Source organism: Salvia splendens, chromosome 7 (assembly GCF_004379255.2).
Source record: "Salvia splendens isolate huo1 chromosome 7, SspV2, whole genome shotgun sequence".
NCBI classification, from domain to species: domain Eukaryota; kingdom Viridiplantae; phylum Streptophyta; class Magnoliopsida; order Lamiales; family Lamiaceae; genus Salvia; species Salvia splendens.
The window spans coordinates 6,585,898-6,606,968 of record NC_056038.1 but is presented as its reverse complement, the minus strand read 5'-3'; the positions used below and the strand labels follow the sequence as shown (position 1 = coordinate 6,606,968).

Here is a 21,071-nt window from a genome sequence, read left to right as displayed (position 1 = left end):
ATTTCTTTGAAAATTAAAGTAAAATATCTAAATCAAAGATTAGCGTAATTTTGTAGTAGTATAATTCTTCGTGGAATGTTACTTTACTTTTTCCACAAAAGAATTATGCCTTGACTGTGAGCAAAATCTATAGGAGAAAAGAACAAATAAAGTCATAAAATCTACAGATGGATTAGGTTGTGAAACGGCAGAATAGTCCAGATAAAGTCAAGCCTACAGCTGTCAAACGCGGCCCATTCTCCTCACGCGTTTCGGCCCAAATGGCATGTCGACTGTATAAAAAATTGATTACTTTTTCTACTTTTGGATTTCTAGAGTTTTATTCTATCGTTATGTAATTTGTCATATATTTTATTCAATCGTTTATTTTTAATTGGTGAAAAATATTCGAATATACCAACGAACTGATTACAAGACACATTCACTTCAGTATTAATTTGGAATATATGTACGGTTAGAAAATGTCTGACAAAGTAACAATAACAAAAGTGTTAATACAATGTCAACGGTTGATGTTGTGTTGATATTATGTTAAAATTGTGTTACATTTTCTGTTGTTATTTTTTCATCTATTGACATTTTCTAACGGTCCATATCATAGTTTGAAGTTTTACAATATTTAGAATTTGCATTTTATTACTTTCCTATGGGTTGAGCTTATTTATATAAGATCCTAATATGATTAGTGGATCAACATCTCTCCCTAATCTATGTGGCTTCTCTATAGTCCTATATATTTCATTTGTCCAAAAAAAATAATTCCACTCGTGGACGACATGAATTTTAATGAAATATTGATAAAGTAAGAAAGACAGAGAGAAGAAATAGATACAAACATGAGAGAAGAGAAAAAGTGAGAAAAGTATGACATAAAACTTTCTATTTTAAGAAATGGAATTATATTTTGTGGACATCACAAAATGAGAGTTACTTAAGTAATTATTTACCTAATACAATTACTAACCCTCTTAATAAACATGCATTCCATATGATTTTATTATGCGTTTTTGTATTAAGATTAGTTTTGTGCAGATCAAAATCCTAAATCTATATGTATATATTTTCGCGAATTGTTTAAAAATTAAGATAATTACTCGAGGTGGATTATGATCATAATTATTTTTCCATAAAATCAATTTCCCTTAATTACCACAAGTCAATGCCAAAAGTCATTTTAGGGCTGGAATAGTAATTACAGCATTAATCAGATTCACTCTATGGATAAACACGGCGGAGAGAGTCGCGTCGATCACTGCGCTCCGGTGCCGCTTCCCGCAAGAGGAGGCTATTCAATAGCATGACCAATTTCACGGCGGTCACCTTGCCACTACCGAAATTTCAACGGCCAGCCGAACGAGTCCACCGGCTTCCACCTCAACATCGACTCCAATCATTCGCTGCCTCTCTCGGGTGACAAGAGACCGATTCACTACTCTAGTAATTTTGTGGCTTCTAAATTTGAAGCTATACGTCAAATTGTTGTGCGCATACGCCAACGTAGATAACTTAATGTTCGGGGCTGTGCTGCTTAAATTTTGAAGCATCATTTTGCCTCCAAATTTTGATTTCATGCTAAGATAGTAGTTGCTTCGTGTTTATGAGTTCGAATAATGTGATCTCCGTCTTCGATTAAGTTTACCGCTGTTTTGTGGGAGATACTATTGAGGTTGTTCTTCCTAAGGATAAGCGGACTGGATTACAGCAGGGCATGATTCAATGAATCGGTGGTTTCTGCTTTAACTTTCTTGTTTATTATGTTCAATCGTAATGTGTGGATGGTTTAATAGACGCAGGGGTATCATTATAGTTGAAATTTGATCGGGAATCACTATTTGATGAAGTACTCTGTCTTGAGTAATAGGCATGCTTTGAGAAGGGATATTAAAGAAGTGAGTACCTTTTAATTGCATTTGACACTTCCCAGACCTACAATAACCTTGTTCCATTGTAAAAGAGGTTTCATATGAACTATGCCTGAGTTCACTGATGTCTGCACTAGACCTTGTTTGTTGTTAAATTTTCTTGTACTAGAGCCTGACTTGAATTGCATGAACCTTTGCTTTTGTAGTTAACTGTAAGAGATGCATAAAAAGAACTGCGAGTAGGCTCGTCAATCAGTTGAGCTAGTGCCAAGTCCTTGAAAACATGTACCTTTGACCTTCAAATTCCTGATCATCTGTTTATTTTTCCTTTATATATTAACAGAGATTTTTATTGTTAAGGATGAATTCAAGCAAAATCACGGTATGCATCTTCTGAGTCTTTGAGCTCACCCTTGTCTAAGTTCACTTAAATCGCATGAGCCTGAGAAACTATTGCTGCTGAAGGATTGCCAAGTTTGTGCACCCTTGAAACAACAACTTAAATAGGTGATTAAGGAAAATATCTTTAAGGCTCTCTCTGTTGCACTTGCACCTTGATCTGTTTCCCTTTGCATCTCTTAAATACTAAGTAACTCCTTGCTTGTTGATTATTGTAACTTCAACCGTTTTTCCTCATATGCACCATTTCTGGCTTTAAGGATGTCGTTTTGTCCTATATATTTTTAGAGATGTTGCATTTGCCGCAACTAACGCATTAAATGGAATAGATGTGATTGTAAAACTTTATGCTTACATGTCAGTGTTTCTCATTCCTTTCCATTTTAGAAGTGAATGCTAAAATATTTTTTCATAGGTTTGTGATCAACCATTGATTGTGCGGTTTGCAGATCCAAAGTAGCCCCAAATATGGGATTCAAGGTTATCACCCGTTCTGTTAGTTATCTACATTTATAGTTTTCTGATAATAGATGTGTGCTCTATCTCGTAGATGGAGAGATGTGCAGTGTGCCTTCCGTTTCTCAGTTCTATGATATAGCTGGACGACCATTTTTCTGGAGAGATGGAGAATCTATGCCAGATTGCCAGGTCAATTTCAGCCGATTATGCATATAGATATAAAACGTTCCTCCAAAAAATGAGTAGATTGGCAAAGAAAAAGTTGATAAGTACATGGACAAACTTAAACAGATGTCACAAGAAACAAAAGTTGAAATTTAATGAGTGGAAGTGAAGTTAGCTACAAGAGATCTTTCTTGAACAATCCCCTCGCGCTTCAGTTCTTCGATAATCATATATTTTATGACTATTGAAAAAAACTCATAGGTTCTTCTTGATGTTGATAGCTTAGTGATGGCAAATGTGTGCTCACATACGCGGATATATATTGTCTGCGCTGATCTCGTTTATTGAAATCTTTGTTACTATCAGCTTAATACTTTGGTTTGCTTCATGCCTGCTTCATATTCCAATAATCTAGCTAGGGCGCATATGGTGCATATTCTTTCTGGTCATCCATAACCACTGGACATCATATAATTCTTATTTACTCTAACCTTTCCATATCTTGTTGGGTTGTGTGTTTGGAGTTCAAGTGGCTTCATATGTTCAACCTGGATCTTTTGATTTGTGGCAAGAGCCCAAAATCTAAGTGGAATATTCTGGAAAGAGTTTTATTTTAACAAGCCAAAACTTGTTTTAATTGCTACACCAAAATAAAATACAAATGTTGGGTACAAATTCTCTTCCATCTTTTGCTTGATTTTGGAAAAGCACCTCTTAACAACAACGTAAGCTTCCTATTGCAGCATAGCAGCATTGCTATGCCAGCGTTACATTCATGATGTTTGATTTCTTCTAATCCTGAGTGCTTGAATTTCACCTCATTAGTTGGGAGCCCATTTTTATCATTGCTTCTTCCCTCCTCCTGATGCTTGCTTGATATATATCATCTTCTATCTTGTTTTGCCATGATGATAAAGGGTAATATGACATGGAAGCAAATTTGTTGACAAAAAGTGTGTGGTATTTCACTTCTGCAATGATACCAATTTTGAATCTGCAGTCTTCTCACTCAGAATGCAAGATAGTAACATGGCAAACAAGGATTCTGCACCTGTAACCAGAGCATTTGATTCCAGTGCTGAGGTAGAGTCTGTAGAATGTGACTGGAGCAAGCATGTTTTTCCTGATGGAGATTTGTACTATTATAAGTGTGTGACATGTGAAAGCAGGGTAAGAGGTTCTTCCATTTTTGCATTTTTTCCCCTTTCCCATAGATCTCGACATATCCTTGGATTTTGATGGGCAACTGTTTCAAGCATGATATTAGTGGGAGAACCCTGTGGGGCTCAGTATGTTATGAACAAGAACTTGATGGCCTAGAAGGACAGCAACAACACCTGCATGAATCAAATTTACACACTTTTGTCCCAGGAGGTGTTTGAAGCCCAAAAGGTACCTGCTCTCACATGCCTCCAAGAGCTAATACAAAGGAAGCATAGCTGCTGGAATCACATATGGTTAGTTTCAGCTGACTGCCTTGTATTTCAGTTGAGTTATTCAAGTATGTTACAACTGTGTCTTATGTGAGTTAGAGTGTATAACTTGTCTGTAACACATTTTCATTTAAGTGGTATTCTGGAATTTATATGTTAATGCTGCAAAAAATTCATAATCCCGAGGGAATTAGTTTCACCATTTTGTCAATCTGCACATGCTAAGTGCTAATTCGTAGCGCCAATGTCAGGTACAATGTGTATATTTATGTTGTGTCTACCACTTCAACTCATCTTCTGTTAGTTACCCAAAAATCCCAAGTCAGTGGATGGATGGAAAAAGCACAACTTTGATTCTTGATGCCTGTTAGAATGATGCTGGCATTGTTTGCCCATGCACAGCCATCTTCAAGATGCATTTATCTGGGTTTTTGTTTGGTTGGTAGAGTGCGTGAGCTTCGAGAATTATGTTGCATTGACTGGGTTATGAAACTTCCTTGTTGAAGTGAATATATTCACTCTAATGGTGAATCCTGCCTCTTTCACCCATGTTACCTTGTTCTTTGAAATTTGGTAATGGAAAGTGAAATTCTTAAAAGAAGTGGATCTGGTGAAAATGACAAAATGTAGAGAATAATTTTTAAATCTTTGTACACAAAATGGTGGATGCATCTTCTTATCGGATGAAAATGCCTTCGAATTCCATTTGAGGCACAAATTTAATATTTATTTGTTTTATTTTTTGTTCGTTGATTTTGTATGCTTGTTCATCGATTTTCCGTGTTTGTTCGTCGTTCTCATTTTCCTTTAAAATGTAGTAATTCTCATTGGATCCGTGTGTGTGTGTGTGTGTGTGTGTGTGTGTGTGTGTGAGAGAGAGAGAGAGAGAGAGAGAGAGAGAGAGAGAGAGAGAGAGAGAGAGAGAGAGAGAGAGAGAGACTTGATTTATGGCTATTATTGGTGCAATGACCTAATCTTCTCTCATGTATACATTTAGGCATGTTTGATCAGTCAAAATGAGTGTTGCTGACTTTAAAATGGGCGTAGTTTTTGCCATTAATGGGCGCAGTTGTGTCCCCGCCAAAAAATTTCTAATAATTTACACATATATATGTAGCATCGACATTAGTGTTCTTTGTGGGGAAAGAATGCCTCTCCCACTCACAGTCATAGCCACATGGGGATGGGATTTAAGGAGGCATCGAACACCGACCGCTGTCTTGTTCCAAAATCCGTTTCTCACTTGGGTTTTATGTTATAACGTGTTTCATCACTACAAGTTACCACACCTCAATAATTCCCTACATTCATTGAATTCAACCATAAAATCTCAAAAGCATTAATCACCCACAACACCTAAGTCGGCCGTCAATTAACTAGTCAATTCCCTTTTTTGTGCCATTCCCACCACCCCCTCCCCCAATATTCTCCACTTTACCAAATCCTCACCGTATTCTTTTCACAATAATATGATGTTATTCCAATGTAAAAATGAAAGAAAATAGATGTATATACTATACCTTAATTATAAGCTACAATAATCTACATTATCGTGATGATAAGAAAATGGACTCCACCATTAGGGTTTTCTGAAATCACATACTGTAAACAATGGATCATCAAAATGTCACTTTGATCTACCAATACTACAACAAAAGGAGACAACCTTTTTTTTGTTAGATCATTGTTCTTCTTCTTCTTCTTCTTCTCTCTTAGCCGCGGGCCATGGCACAATGTCTTGAAGAAGACCATTGTTCGCCATTAAAGCCGGCGGCTGTGAGCAGAAGCTCAGCTGCTTCGCTGCTCCTCCGCCACCGCCCATGTAGCCGTTGGCAAGAAGCGAGTAGTTTATCAGTTGGTGGTGGATGTTTGGCTGGGTGGTGGAGAATCCCGGATGGGGAGGCGGAGCGTGATGGCGCTGCGACTGGGGGATTGGATGCGTGTGCTGGCCCTCGTATGTGGTCACGACAATGGTGGGGTCGGTGCAGGATCTCTCCACCCTCTTCTTCACATTGCACGTCGGGTTCGTGCATCTGTAGTAGCTCCTGCAAAGACGACAACAAGAACCACATCGTTTGATCAAAAAAGCTGCAATTGAAGGTTTAAGGAAAGCAAATAATTATACTACTACTACTACTAGTACCTAGGAAAAGGGCTGTTTTTGACAGCTTTTTGGCCGTACTTTCGCCATCTGTATCCATCTTCCAAGTGATCGACCTCGCTTTTAGTCATGAAAGCAAATCTCTGCTCTCTCTTCTTCTTCTGGTTCGTCTTCTTCGCCTTCAACCTAATTCCACAAATCAAAAAACAAAGTCACTAATAAAACACACTACACTTCTAGTGAGAGAAATATAGATATATACTCCATATAGAGAGAGACTACTCACTGTTTGCTGGTCTTCTTTTTCTGGTCATTGTCATCTTCTTCTTCGTCTCCATCTTCCTCCTCCTTGTTAATCAGCCCGCGGTCGCTAGATTCCGACGAAATGGAGGAGCAATTCGGTGTTTGCGGCGCATTCAACGACTCCTGCAGCTTGGAATTCTGATTGGGATGCTCCTCCTCCTCTTGAAAAGCAGCGGAATCGTGCATATTCAGCAGCTCCATGAAGCCTAATGAGTTGCTCTTCTCATCGGCGTAGTCCAGCATCTCCGCCAACGTACAACCGCTCGATGAGTAGTGATCCCAGAACGACGGGAACGGATCTTCCATCTTCTTCTATGCCTGTCTTCTCCTGCAACACCTTAGAGAGAGAGAGAGGATTTTTTTTTGTTTTGGTTTGGTTTAGTTTTGGAGAGAGAGAAAGGAGGGATATATGTGAGGGGAGGCTTGGAGAGAAAGGTTGACCGGGAGTAGCCGGTTGCAGAGATGGCAGCAGCTGCAATAAATGGGGACATTCAAACTGCAGTTTTGACCGGTAAGCCGGTTATCGTGTGAACGCGATCGACTGACACATGACTTGATTACGGCAAAAAGAAAAAAAAAAAACTTTCCCTTTTCCCACCATATTGTGTAGCGAACAAGTTTCAGTGTCCAATTTTATTTATCTCATTATATCATTTTTATTTCTTAAATTAATTACTTTAAAATAAGTCCTTTTTGCATTCATATAACGCCTGCATGTCGGATTATCTATACGACTATACATAACTTTCACAAATACTACTATAATAGAAAGGGAAGTTTTAGTGGCAGTGGGCACCTTTAATTGTGAGAAAGAATAAGTGGCAAATCAAAATTTGATTTAATAAGATGACTAGATTTACACAGTATTGACTACATATGTAGAAGGAGAACTCAGATACTCCACTGAACTAAAACATCTAGATACATGCTTCCGTCTGAAAATAGAAACATAGCACTCCTTGCTTATGTTTGCTCTAAATAGGATTATTTTTTATCTTAACACAAAAGATTTTATATAGAGTTATTTTTGCAATTAAGTTAAGAGAATAATGTAAGAGAAAGAGGATTACAGGGAAAAAGTAGAGAGTGATGTTTTCGTTTTTAGAAAAGTACTTCATCCGTCCCACAAGAATATGTACTATTTCATTTTTAGTTCGTCCCATAAAAATATGCACTTTCTAATTTTGAAAAGTTTTTTCTCTCTAATGAGGTGAGACTCATTCTCCACTAACAATATTTTAATTACTTTTTCTCCCTACCTCTTTATTACTTTACCAATTTTATATTAAAACTAGTGTCAAATCCAAAGTGCATATTCTTTGGGAACGGATGAAGTATTATTTAGAATAAGACATCACAAAATGCAAAATGTGTCACAGAGAGAGTACCTACTAAGAAAATTACTCCCTTCGTCCATGAAATGTTGTCCACACTTTTGTCATTTCAGTCCGTATGTGAAATATTGTTAACTTTGCTTTTTTCCATATTTGATAATTAGAGTTTACTTTCCACTAACTCATTACACTCAGATTTTATTATAAAACTAATAAGTAGTTATATAAATGTGGAACTCACATTCCACTAACTTTTCTTTACCTTGCTTAAAACTCGCGTATAATCTTTTTCTTAGCATGTACAAATGTTTAACCACGTTTCTTTATAAATATACGAGCCTATTACGGAAATTTTTTTAATAGGGGAAAAGTGAAATTTACCACCGTTTAATGTTAAAGTTTCTTTTATTCTATTCACCATTCGAGTGATGAAAAGTTTGTTTGGCAAAGTCAGCATAGCTGCTCCACACTGTCAACTGTACTATAATCTATTGTATCTTAATTACGCCAATACTAGTCAAACTACGTCGTACTATTTTTGATAATAAACCTTGTATTTTACTAATACATTTTCACTTATATTTTAGTATACAATTAATTATATAAAAGTATAACTCATATTTCACTAATTTTATTAACAATTTTTTTACTAATTTTATTAACAAATTTTATTTTTATTTTTATGGAATAGTAGTATTTCTTATAATCTTATTGAGTAAAAATGTAACAATTAATGATGGACAGGACAGGAGTAGCACTTTGATCCAATAGTTCATGACATGATCGATGATAAAAGAAGATGATTTGACCAAATAGGAGAGAATAATTGTAAAATGGAGTCATGATTATTTAATTGTTAAGTACAGTTATGCTGTTAATTAGCTGTAATAGATTAAGGGAAGTGGGCTATGTTTAGCTCTCAATCTCGACGTCGCCATCAGCTCGTTGATCTATGAAGGCCGTTGGGCCTAACCCATATTTGTCGCATCACGTGGCCCATAGCCCATTTAAACGTCGGCGAACACGTGTCGAATCTGACGGTGGAAGGTTCTGTTCAGCAGCACGTGACTGTATTTACGCGTTTTCTGGAATATTCCGTGGTGGGCCATTTGCTTGTACCATACGCTCCCTTCTACTTCCTTTTTTTAGATTAGACTGTTCTTCCATTATCGGTTTTTATTTTATTTTATTTTTACTTTTATTCTTATATTCAAATACAGTAATAAAAATGTCTACAATTACAAATACATTAGTACGGAGTAAGAAAGAAAAATGGAATGAAACGATTATTCCTTGTCTAAATGGAAGGAATGAATATTGCCATAGAAAATGAAATAGTGATATGAAAAGGAATTGTGATTCTTAGACCATCCACAATGCCGTCCAGCCGACCGCCCAGCCGAACACCGGCACTGGGCGGTCTATTGCAGTCGCCCAGCGGGCGAATGGAGAGAGAAACCGCGCAGCGCTGGGCGGTCGCGTGGCGCTGGGCGGTCCGCTCGGCGCTATTGCAGCGCCCGGATCGCCCAGCGCACCGCCTAGCGCGAAATTAAAATTTTTTTTTTCTGAAACACTATATATACGCGCTTTGCTCGTCATTTTCATTCGCACCACTTGTTTGCGACGATCCTCTCGTTTCGAACGAGCAGAGGATCGTCAACATGTGGGGCAAGATAGCAGCAGCCTACAAGAGATTTTGCCCGGAGGGGAGGCCACGCAACGGGGAGGTTCGCCCGGAAGGCCTGGAACCGAATCAGGGGTGCGGTCTCCCGATTTTCGGGTTTGTACACCAACGCACTCCGCATGATGAGCAGTGACCAAACGGAGGAGGACTGCAGGAGAATAGCTGAGAAAGCCTTCCCACTGAAGGGGGTATACAAGGACTTCACCTACTGGAACTGCTATCTTGTGCTGAACGAGTCCGAGAAGTTCCAAGTAGGTGTCGACTCTGGCTGGCCGAAGAAGCAACGACTGAACTACACCGGCGATTTCAGCGGCAGCAGCGGTGGTTCCCACGACCTCCCCGAGATGACGCAGAAGTTCCCCACGCCGCGTTCGGTCGGTGGCCGACCTCGCCCGATGGGGCGCAAGCGCGCTCAGCGGGAGGCGAGGGGGAACGCCGGGGCTTCCCAGGAGGTCTAGTCGGCATCCCCCCTTGGCCAATCCACCGAGGATCTCAAATTCTTCGCTCGCGCCCAAATGGCGGGTTGGCCGAATGGCCGAATGGCGGGTGGCGACGGATCCCGTGGAGAAGAGCGTGCTTCAAACCTTGCTCATGAGCCTGCAGGACGAGTTGGAGGCGGCACGGAGGGAGACCGGCGGCGGCGGTGGTGGCGGCGGCGATGGTGGCGACGACGGAGACGAGGAGTGAATTGGCACTCCTTTTTATTATTGTATTTTTTTTAAATTAATGTATTTTTTAAATTATTGTACTTTTTTAAATTTTAATATTATTATTAAACTTTTCTCGTATATGTCTCGTAAATTAAATTTCGTATATTGTGTGATTGTTAATTATTTCATTTTGTATATATTTGTTAATAGTGATGTGGATATTATGTGGCTAGACTATGGCTGGGCTATTGCTGGGCTATTTGCTTGTTTTGATGATGTGGCAGGAGGATTTTTAGCGCTGATGATGTGGCAGTGGCTAGGCTATGGCTGGGTTATTGCTGGGCTATTCCTATTGTGGATGGTCTTAAGAAATGGAGTAAGTACTTTATAATATATTCTATTTGGCACAGAAGTTCAGTGATTCAAAAAATTTAAGTGGTTCACTAAAAATTATACTACTAGTATTTTAAATTTTTTGTGCCCAAAGAAGGCCAATTATAGTTCCAGTGTATAAATGATGCACGTTGGACACTCATAAGTTTTGAAATCAAATTGAGTTTAATTGGATAATTAATTACTCTATACTTACTTCAACTTATCTGGTACGTGATTGATCATAAAATAAAAATGAAATGAATATTCACAATCATACTAGTTATTGGATAAGTGGTCATATTTTATTACACTACAAAAAACTTACACATATAAAAAGACATAATTACTTCCATTGAAAAATTATATAATTGAAAGTGAAGAATTTTTCGATTGAGAATCAAAGAACACACAATAGCAATTAATCGAAGAACTCAAGATCTAGAATGACAAAATGTAAAATTGTATTCCTTTTTTTTGGTGAACTGAAAGAGAAAACAAAATTAATTGTAACTGCTACAAACTGTATCACTTATACATCTCACTTGAGCTCAATGAACGGAATAACCGATTCTCTCAACAACCTAACAGCTAGTCTTCCAACGACATCGACTCTCTCTCTCGAAGCCCCTTTCTTGAGGACGTACGGATCAGCAATTCTTAACAATATCCATCTTGGATGATCGAGTTCCATCATCATTTACAACACACATGTTTACCAACTCAAGACAGTAAAAAAAATTTCTCTGTCTAGCGCCTTTGTCAGCATGTTCGCTGGATTGTGTGCCGTGTCTATCTTCTCCACCTTCACACGTCCTTCTTCGATCTTCTCCCGTATGAAATGCAGTCGCACATCAATGTGCTTCGTCCTCTCGTGAAACATTTCATGCTTCGCAAGGAAAATTGCACCATTATCGTCACAAAACACAGTGACATAACTCTTCTTCACATCAAAGTCATAAGCTATTCCACGCAACCATGAACTCTCTTTAACTACGGAAGTGAGAGCCTTGTATTCCGCTTCAGTCGTAGACAAAGCTACTGCAGATCCAAACAAGGTAAAAATGTAACCTGTTTGTGACCTCCTAGTATCTATGCTTGTTGCATAGTCCGAATCACAATAACCTACTATAGGACTTCCCTCTTGTTCATCTGCATCTGTGAACAAAATACCCAGGCTGCTGGCTCCACCCAAATACCTCACAATCCATTTCAAAGCACTCCAATGTTCTCTTCCGAAATCAACCATATATCTGCTCGTTGTACTGATGGCATGAGCTATGTCAGGCCTCGTGCATATCATCAGATACATAATACTTCCAACCACATTTGAATAAGGGATCATACTCATTTCTGTCTTCTCATCTTCTGATTTTGGCTTTTGATCATTGCTCAGCTGGAAATGCTTAGCCAAAGGTGTTGCAGCTGGTCTCATGTTGAACATAATGAATCTTTTCAACACTCTTTTCACATAATCAGTCTGGAATAGCCACAGCTTCTTATGTGATCTATCCCTCACTATATGCATTCCTAAAATCCTCCTAGCAGCCCCAAGATCCTTCATTTCAAAATCTGACTTCAGTAGCTCTTTCACCTTTCTGATTTCCTCTGAATTCGGACCAGCTAATAACATATCGTCCACATAAAGAAGGAGATACACAGCTAAATCAGTCTCTTTCCCTCTGATGAATACACATCTGTCAAATTTTGATCTAATGAAGCCATGTTTGGCCATACTTTCCCCAAATTTTCTGTACCATTGCCTACTACTCTGCTTTATGCCATATATGCTTTTTCTTAACAAGCTTACCTTCTGTTCTAATCCAGGAACTTCAAAACCTTGTGGCTGAGACATGAAGATGGTCTCTTCTAAGTCTCCATTTAGGAAGGCTATTTTTACATCGAGCTGCTGCAGATCCCAGTTCCTCCGTGCTACAACTACAAGAAATACTCTAATAGAAGTGTGCTTTACCACCGGAGAGAAGACCTCATTAAAGTCTATGCCTTCCTCTTGATTGAATCCACGAGCCACCAATCTTGCCTTGAATCTCGCTCCACCTGGCTCTGTTGATTCTATCTTTTTCTTGAAAACCCATTTACAAGAAATAACTCTCCTGAACTCCACTTTATCAACCAAAATCCATGTTTTATTCCTGGTCAGACTTTCTATTTCCTTCTTCATAGCCAAGATCCATTGCTTGCTCTCAGGGCCATTCACTGCTTCAGCATATGTGCTTGGTTCAGAATATTCCAACTGCTCTGCTATACTCAATGCATAGAATAACATTTCACAGTCATTGAACTTAGATGGAGGCTTTATGTTTGTTCTTCTCTTCCCATCCCTTGCTAACTGATAGTCAACAAGCTCATCATGCTGATCAACATCAACCTTTGTCTCTGCCTGAGTATTTTCTTGAGCAACATCTTGGATCTCTACATCATCCTTTTCATGCTCAGACCCAAGCTCCACCTCAAATTGAGTATTGCCATTCTGATCATTCGTAGAGCTGCTAGATTCCTGACTCAGGAAAGGCATTTGGTTCTTAATGAGTCTCGTTCTCGGCCTTGGTTACTGGTCAGTATAAGGTGCTTTACTGGATAATATCTGCAAAATAGTTGTTAAAGTGTGCAGGTTGAAGTACTAAATCAGGAGAAAAGATTCAGAAGGAATTCGAGTGAAAAAGCTGTGAAAAGTGTGCAAACTGGTTAGTATGAGCAGAAAATACGCAAACTGGTCAGGATGGATGCTACAGAACTGGACACTAGAATGAAGGACTTGCTTGGAATAATCACCTATCTAAAGAAGGGCAAAATTGTCATTCCACATGAAGAGAAAGCCCTAGAAATTAGGGCAAGCCACCCTATAAATAGGAGCTGAACATAAAGAAAAGGGGAGAATTTTTTACACCACTTCGCTTAGAACTTATCATCACTACTACATCACTTTTGAGGAGAATAGCTCCATTAGCTCTTAGTTCCATCTAAATCCAGCAGCTTGACTTGAAGATTCCGGCCACCTGCCGGCCAGGAGCATCATGCCTGATTCATTCCAGCCGCCGTAGTTCCAGAAATTCCTCCAGTTTCAGTTTCCGATGAGCCAAACAATCTTTTACTTGCTTTGTTTTTAAGATTTCTTAGTTTAAGTACTTGTTTTTGCTTGCCTTTGACTTGGATTCCAGTAGCTACTTAGTTGGAACATCTTTTGGGTGATAATCTTGAATGCAATGAAGTTTATTGTGGTTTTATTTTGTGTTTCAGCTTGCTTACTATTTCTTTCTGCCTAGTAGCTAGATCTGGTAGTTTTAAGTTGATTTCTGTTGTTTAAGTGCTTGAATCTGCTTTACTTAGTCAGATCTAGGTTTTCTTGGAGTGTTTACAAGTTTTAATCAGGTTAAGTTCCTCAAAAATACATGAGAATCGTTTCTGCTTGCTTCTGTTACCTTGTCCCGCTGACCAGTTTGCGTAGATCTCAGTTTTCTTAGCTTTCGTTCTCGATTTCAAGTTAAATATTGCATTTACGAATTTTCAAGCTTGATCATTCATCAATGGAGTTTGTTAGATCTTGTTAGTTTAGCTTGGTGAAGAAGAAAATGTCACAATCAAAGAATGGGACCACTTGTATTGCTTTTGTTGCTTTATGCTTTTGTACTTGCACTTTTTCTGCTTTTCTTCACACCCGGCAGACAGTCTGCCAGCATGTCCTTTGATTCCCTTTACCTTTTGTCTAGCCATTTTTAGTAAGTTTCGTCTAGTAGCTTCTCACATGCACACTCGCACCCTAGTTTACACACGCATTTTAATTTCTTTTAGCATACAGCATTTAGAGCCCACCCTGACCTACTGGTCAGGAGGGGTATAGGTTCCATTTCATTTTCCGACTAGGTAAAACTCAACCCCCAAAAAAGCGTGGTAGCTAACCAACCGCTCCCAGAATGTCATCGCAAGTGTATCTCGCCTACATCCATCTCTGTGGGATTCGACCCTTACTCCACTATACTAGCCAGTAGAAGTGGGTTGAGGTATTTTTTTGTTGATAGGGAAGATAGACACAGACCCAACGGCACAGCTAGGTCTAGGTACCCTCCTGGCCAGTTGACACGCACACAGAGTCATAGTCTCATCTTTTCCCTCTATCAAATGGCGCCGTTGCCGGGGATGGATGGCGTTTTTGCATACATTTGTTGCATGACACTTTGGTGTACATATAGATAATTGTTTTTCTTTTCTTTTGTTTCTTAGTTTATGAGGAGTTTTGTTAAGAATTTTGGTGTGAATATTATAGATAAACTTTTCTTTATTTTTTGTGTTCCGCAGTTAAATGAAACTGAGTCCAACTGGCCAAGGGAAGAAGGGGTAAATCCAGTCACCACTCATTCAGAATTAACCACTGCCTTGCCTGTTGACTTGGATGCGAGCGGTGAGGAGGATCGCAGCACAGCTATCAAGAGTGAACCGGAATCAATATCCGCAACTAAAGAGGAGAAAGCCAACATGGCTGACCAGGAAAATGATCCCGAGATAAGCTCGTTGTACGCTCACTTGGATGGCGAACCACTGCAAGCAATCGTCACGACCCTAGGACAAGAAGCAATCTACGTGGAGCCCCACATTATGGTCATCTTGCCTGTGTTCTTGGGAAGGAGTTGTGACAGCCCATACGAGTTCTTGCATGAATTTTGCAAAATCTGCAAGGCTCTAAAGCGGCCAGCGGGGTCGAGCGAAGACGACTACAGACTGAAGGCCCTTCCCTTTTCCCTTAAAGGGGAGGCGAATACTTGGTTCAAGAGACTGCCACCAAATTGTATCAGAACCTGGTTTGACTTCAAAATGATGTTCTTGGATCAGTTCTTCCCAGCGGCCAGGAAAAGTGCACTAAGAGATAAAATCCGAGGAGTTACACAAGGTTATGATGAGACCCTGAGTCAGTACTGGTCAAGATACATGGGTCTGTTGGACGCATGCCCAAACCACCACATGTTGGAAGTAGAAATTTACTCAATTTTCAATGAGAGGATGAATGCAGAGAGCAAGGACTTAGTGAACTCATCAAGTGGAGGAAGTTTTTCTAAACTACGAGTTAGTGAGGCCAAGAGAATCATGGAAAGACTTCTATACGCGAAAAGAGGCTATGACAATCCACGTACTCTCCCGTCCAGAAGAGGCATGGCGAATGCTGCAGCAGTAGGAAATAATGATCAATTAGAGAGTCGGATTGACAAGCTCGAGAGGGCACTTTTGTCAGCAATTGAGAAGAGTAAGCCGCAAGTTCCTCCAGTTAATGCCACCATGGTAACTGCTCAAGAGGATCACTATCCAAATACGACTGGGCTTTGGAATTCAAATAGAAACTGGAATCCTGAAAGGCGGGAGGACACGCCTTGGAGAGAACACCTGGACTTTAGATGGGGAGAGGGGAACTCTAACCAGCCCAACCCACCTCAGAATGTATACGATGGACCCCCAGCCCAAGATTCACAACCGAACTGGTCAGGAAGAAACCAGCATAATCTGCACCCACTAAATACATATCAAAATACCACCTATGTGCCACAATATCAAATGGGAAACCAGAATTACCCTTCTCACTCACCCCAACATTACCAAAATCACCCATGCCCTAACCCTAACCAGCATCACCACCCCAACCAGTTCAGTCAGTACCCTTCACACCAAAATCAGCCAAACTACCCTTACAATCAAAACCATCCCATCTACCAGTCGCATCCCAATGGCCAGTATAACCAGCAAAATCCCTACCTACACCACCTGAATCCCAATCACAGTCAACCCCACAACTCTAACCAATTCGGCCAGTACCCCTCTCATCAAAATCAGCCAAACTATACCTACCACCCATACCCTAACACCCAGTATAATCCCCACCATTAGCAAAACCCTAACCATTTCCTACACCAAAACAAGACAGGAAGATCTATGGAAGAGATGATGGGAGAGATGCTTGCTTACCAGCAAACCATGAGGAGTGAATTTCAGTCAAATAATGAAGTGGTGCAAGGCATGCAAAATGCCCAGAAAGAGCATAAGGAAAATATGGACATGCTGAATAAGCAACTGTCCTACCTGGCCAGTTCGATGAATGAGATTTGTGGGAATGCGAAAAGGCTCCCAGTTACGGTGCACATACCTGACAAGGCTAATGTGAGCAAGGTGACATTGTGGTCAGGAACATCCTACAAGGAGCCTGAACGGAAGGAGTCATTTGGGGAATCAAGCAAGACGAAGGATAAGGGGGACATACTGACCAAGAAGAGTGGTCCTGATGAAACTGAGCCAGTTGCTGAACCTCAAATCAATCAAGGTCTAGAAGAGAGTTCAAGGGAAACCACTAAAGAACCTGATGAAGAGGATATTGAAGAGACTATTTGTCAGAAGTCAAGATTCGCTAGAGCCACTATGGCTCACCAACTGGCCGAGAAGAAGGCAGAGAGAAAACAAGGGCTGAAGCGCACATCGAGGCGAATCATCGAGCATAGGATTGAGAAAAAGAAGTGGCCCAGCAAGGTTCATGATCTTGTAGAGATCTCAAGCGAAGAGGACAAGACTCCTTGCAACAAAAAGAAGAGCAAGGACATGGCCAGGAAGATAGTGGACCTCCTACAAAACCTGGGGAGGACCCAAAACATGCTACAACCAAGTCAGAGACCCCTGTTGTTGCTGGACATCCGTCATCGACCCTTACTATCCAGGAAGGGGGTTCTCCTACAAAACCCGGGGAGAACCCGACTGCAACTTTCGCCCAGCCAGTACAGGAGGCCAACATCGACAATCCACTTGCCATCCCTGCTGCCCAGAAAGAGACACCAGTACCAGAAACTGACTTACAGAAAAATCAAGACAAAGAAGGAAAATGCAACCAAGAAAGAAAGAGGAAAAGTAATGGGGCAGCAAAGCAAAAGAAGGAGACCAAGAAGCCCAGGGTGGTCCTATCAGCCATTGTCATCAAGAAGCTGGGACAAGTGCCCAAACTGATCGGGAGCAAGGTCCCCAGCAACCATCATCTGCGGCCCATGGAAAAGAGGAAAATCAAGGGGACTTTCAAGAATCATAAGAAAAAGAGTGACACCCCTGATGTGTACCAACAAAGGAACCCGAGAAGGAAACTGCACAAGGCTCCTGACCAAAGAGGATCCAGAGGAGAAGATGACCGACCCTACCAACTGACCAGTTAGCTTTCTTTTTATTTTCATTAAACTTTTTTTCTAGTTGTGTGGTTTCTATTTTTTGTACATGTTTTAGCATGCGTATACCCTCATTCATAACACTTAGCCTATTCCATAGTCTAAGTGTGAGAAGACGAGGGTTTACAACGTTATATGTGTTAAGGATGTTTAGAAGTTGTCATTGTTTTGTGTTTTTTTATGTGGGTCCTATACCTTCTCCCACTTAGCCTATTGCATAGTCTAAGTGTGAGAAGTTTTTGTTGACATGGTATGTTTTGCATATTAGTTCTTTTTCCACATTGTTTATGTGTTCTCTATGTTCGTTATTCTTCTCCCACTTAGCCTATTGCATAGTCTAAGTGTGAGAAGTTTCATACATAATATGTTTTCCATGTGTTATGTGTTTTCTGGTCTTTTGTGCTTCTATGTGTTGGATACTGGTCATCCTATTTTCCACTTCACTAAACTTGCGTGAAGGCAAACCAGGATGAAGTGGAAGGACGAGATAATGGCCAGTATAATTGTATATATGTGTTGTCATGTGTCGAGTCAGTAAGTCAGTTTAGGTTAAGTTTTGGTTTTTTTTAGGACATGTGTTAAAACACAGGCTTAAAACTCAACTGATCCAATCTTAAGGCGAGATGATCGATGGAAATAAAACACACCAAGAGTAGAAACCACCTTTCTTAGTATCTCCTAGTCAGTATGGATGATGCAAGTATGAGAGAAAAACTCATCCTTAGAGCCAGATACAAAAGCCCTCTTAAATGGTGAGTTACAAGCCTAAGTGGAACCACTTTCCACCAATTTAGAAAAGAAAAGAGTGGCTGTCACATGATGCCTAGGGTAAAGTGACCGCGTGTAGCAAGTCCTGAAGGCAGTAGGAAACCCCCCTAAAAAAAACTATCCCTTAGAACCCCTTTTTCTAGCCAAATCTATACCCATATATAACCCAATAACCACAGGAACTGTGTGAGTGCGAGGCATAAGGCAAGAAGGCGACTGGCCAGGAGGACATACAAGAAAAACCAACTGGAGAAAGAAATCGAGAGGAAAGGAGAAAATCGACCAGGAAAAATCTCAGGTCCAAAAAAATAAGAAGGAATAAGGGTGGGGAAGCCACATAAAGAAATGTTGAAGAAAATGGTCGAAAACACTTGACCACAAAAAGAAAGAAGAAGGAATAAGGGTGGCGAAGCCACAAAGAAGCCACTGACCAGTTGGAGTCCAATATCAGAAAACGTCCAGCCGAAGAGAAGCAACAGCCAAGAGCCCAAATGCACACAGTTCCCCCATATCGAAATAAAGTAGTAGTTTTTGAACCTTAGAGCCTTAGGAACATCTACCCCATACACTACAAACCAATAGCCACGTTACAAGCCTTAAAACCCTTCAGGAGCCGCATGTGAGATCTGAGTCCGAAGCATCTGTGGTTCAGCATTTTGAGAGAAAACAGTCCTAACATCCCTAGTGAGGAATGAGCGACAATAAATCTGGTGTTTGGCCGAGAGTGTGGGTGATCTTGACGAGCAGATATACTGACTGGGAAGGAAAAGGGGGGAGGCAGAATTTCGAAGTTGTTTACAGCCGGATTAATTCAACCAGAGGGGGAGGATTGATTGAAAATATAGCCTGTGTAATGTGTTTATGAGTTTTTTTTTCTTTTGTCCGTTTTCTTGTTTTTGGTTTTCTGTGAGTCATCTTTGTGTTGAAGAGTCTTTTAAGTTTTAGAGTCTTAGGTCGGTGAGGGGAGGTAACCAGGCTTTTGCGAACTCAACTCATTATTTTTATTTAGCTTGTTTCTTCATACTTGAGGACAAGTATGTGTTAAGTGTGAGCAGTTTGATGAGTCTCGTTCTCGGCCTTGGTTACTGGTCAGTATAAGGTGCTTTATTGGATAATATCTGCAAAATAGTTGTTAAAGTGTGCAGGTTGAAGTACTAAATCAGGAGAAAAGATTCAGAAGGAATTCGAGTGAAAAAGCTGTGAAAAGTGTGCAAACTGGTTAGTATGAGCAGAAAATACGCAAACTGGCTAGGATGAATGCTACAGAACTGGACACGAGAAGGAAGGACTTGCTTGGAAAAATCACCTATCTAAAGAAGGGCAAAATTGTCATTCCACATGAAGAGAAAGCCCTAGAAATTAGGGCAAGCCACCCTATAAATAGGAGCTGAACATAAAGAAAAGGGGAGAATTTTTTACACCACTTCGCTTAGAACTTATCATCACTACTACATCACTTTTGAGGAGAATAGCTCCATTAGCTCTTAGTTCCATCTAAATCCAGCAGCCTGACTTGAAGATTCCGGCCACCTGCCGGCCAGGAGCATCATGCCTGATTCATTCCAGCCGCCGTAGTTCCAGAAATTCCTCCAGTTTCAGTTTCCGATGAGCCAAACAATCTTTTACTTGCTTTGTTTTTAAGATTTCTTAGTTTAAGTACTTGTTTTTGCTTGCCTTTGACTTGGATTCCAGTAGCTACTTAGTTGGAACATCTTTTGGGTGATAATCTTGAATGCAATGAAGTTTATTGTGGTTTTATTTTGTGTTTCAGCTTGCTTACTATTTCTTTCTGCCTAGTATCTAGATCTGGTAGTTTTAAGTTGATTTCTGTTGTTTAAGTGCTTGAATCTGCTTTACTTAGTCAGATCTAGGTTTTCTTGGAGTGTTTACAAGTTTTAATCAGGTTAAGTTTCTCAAAAATACATGGGAATCGTTTTTGCTTGCTTCTGTTACCTTGTCCCGCTGACCAGTTTGCGTAGATCTCAGTTTTCTTAGCTTTCGTTCTCGATTTCAAGTTAAATATTGCATTTACGAATTTTCAAGCTTGATCATTCATCAATGGAGTTTGTTAGATCTTGTTAGTTTAGCTTGGTGAAGAAGAAAATGTCACAATCAAAGAATGGGACCACTTGTATTGCTTTTGTTGCTTTATGCTTTTGTACTTGCACTTTTTCTGCTTTTCTTCACACCCAGCAGACAGTCTGTTAGCATGTCCTTTGATTCCCTTTACCTTTTGTCTAGCCATTTTTAGTAAGTTTCGTCTAGTAGCTTCTCACATGCACACTCGCACCCTAGTTTACACACGCATTTTAATTTCTTTTAGCATGCAGCATTTAGAGCCC

At 40.0% G+C, this 21,071-nt stretch overlaps 1 protein-coding gene and 1 long non-coding RNA gene across 10 annotated transcripts; one reads left to right on the top strand and one right to left on the bottom strand.

The window, feature by feature from the left end:
• Positions 1-1,161: 1,161 nt before the first annotated feature.
• On the top strand, positions 1,162-4,943 carry LOC121740944. 9 transcript variants are annotated; one of them, XR_006037719.1, is made up of 6 exons: positions 1,165-2,369; positions 2,677-2,741; positions 2,828-2,909; positions 3,886-4,055; positions 4,153-4,342; positions 4,570-4,943. It is a non-coding gene; the product is annotated as an uncharacterized LOC121740944 (long non-coding RNA). The 9 variants fall into 9 exon arrangements; XR_006037714.1 differs by having other exon boundaries at positions 2,812-2,909; XR_006037716.1 differs by having other exon boundaries at positions 1,163-1,889; positions 2,069-2,909.
• Positions 4,944-5,810: 867 nt separating this feature from the next.
• On the bottom strand, positions 5,811-7,117 carry LOC121810241 (WRKY transcription factor 23-like). The gene is made up of 3 exons (XM_042211007.1): positions 6,706-7,117; positions 6,462-6,605; positions 5,811-6,363 (listed from the first exon to the last, which is right to left on the bottom strand). The coding sequence occupies exons 1-3, from the start codon at positions 7,026-7,028 to the stop codon at positions 6,000-6,002; spliced, it is 831 nt and encodes a 276-aa protein (XP_042066941.1). The 5' UTR covers positions 7,029-7,117; the 3' UTR covers positions 5,811-5,999.
• Between the last annotated feature and the right edge of the window lie 13,954 nt (positions 7,118-21,071).

Excerpts from the sequence above, each read along its gene's own strand:
- LOC121810241 (XM_042211007.1), bottom strand. The coding sequence starts at position 7,028 with ATGGAAGATCCGTTCCCGTCGTTCTGGGATCACTACTCATCGAGCGGT. Across the intron at positions 6,606-6,705 it reads AAAAAGAAGACCAGCAAACA|GTTGAAGGCGAAGAAGACGA; the intron begins GTGAGTAGTCTC and ends TTGTGGAATTAG. Across the intron at positions 6,364-6,461 it reads AAAAACAGCCCTTTTCCTAG|GAGCTACTACAGATGCACGA; the intron begins GTACTAGTAGTA and ends TCGTCTTTGCAG.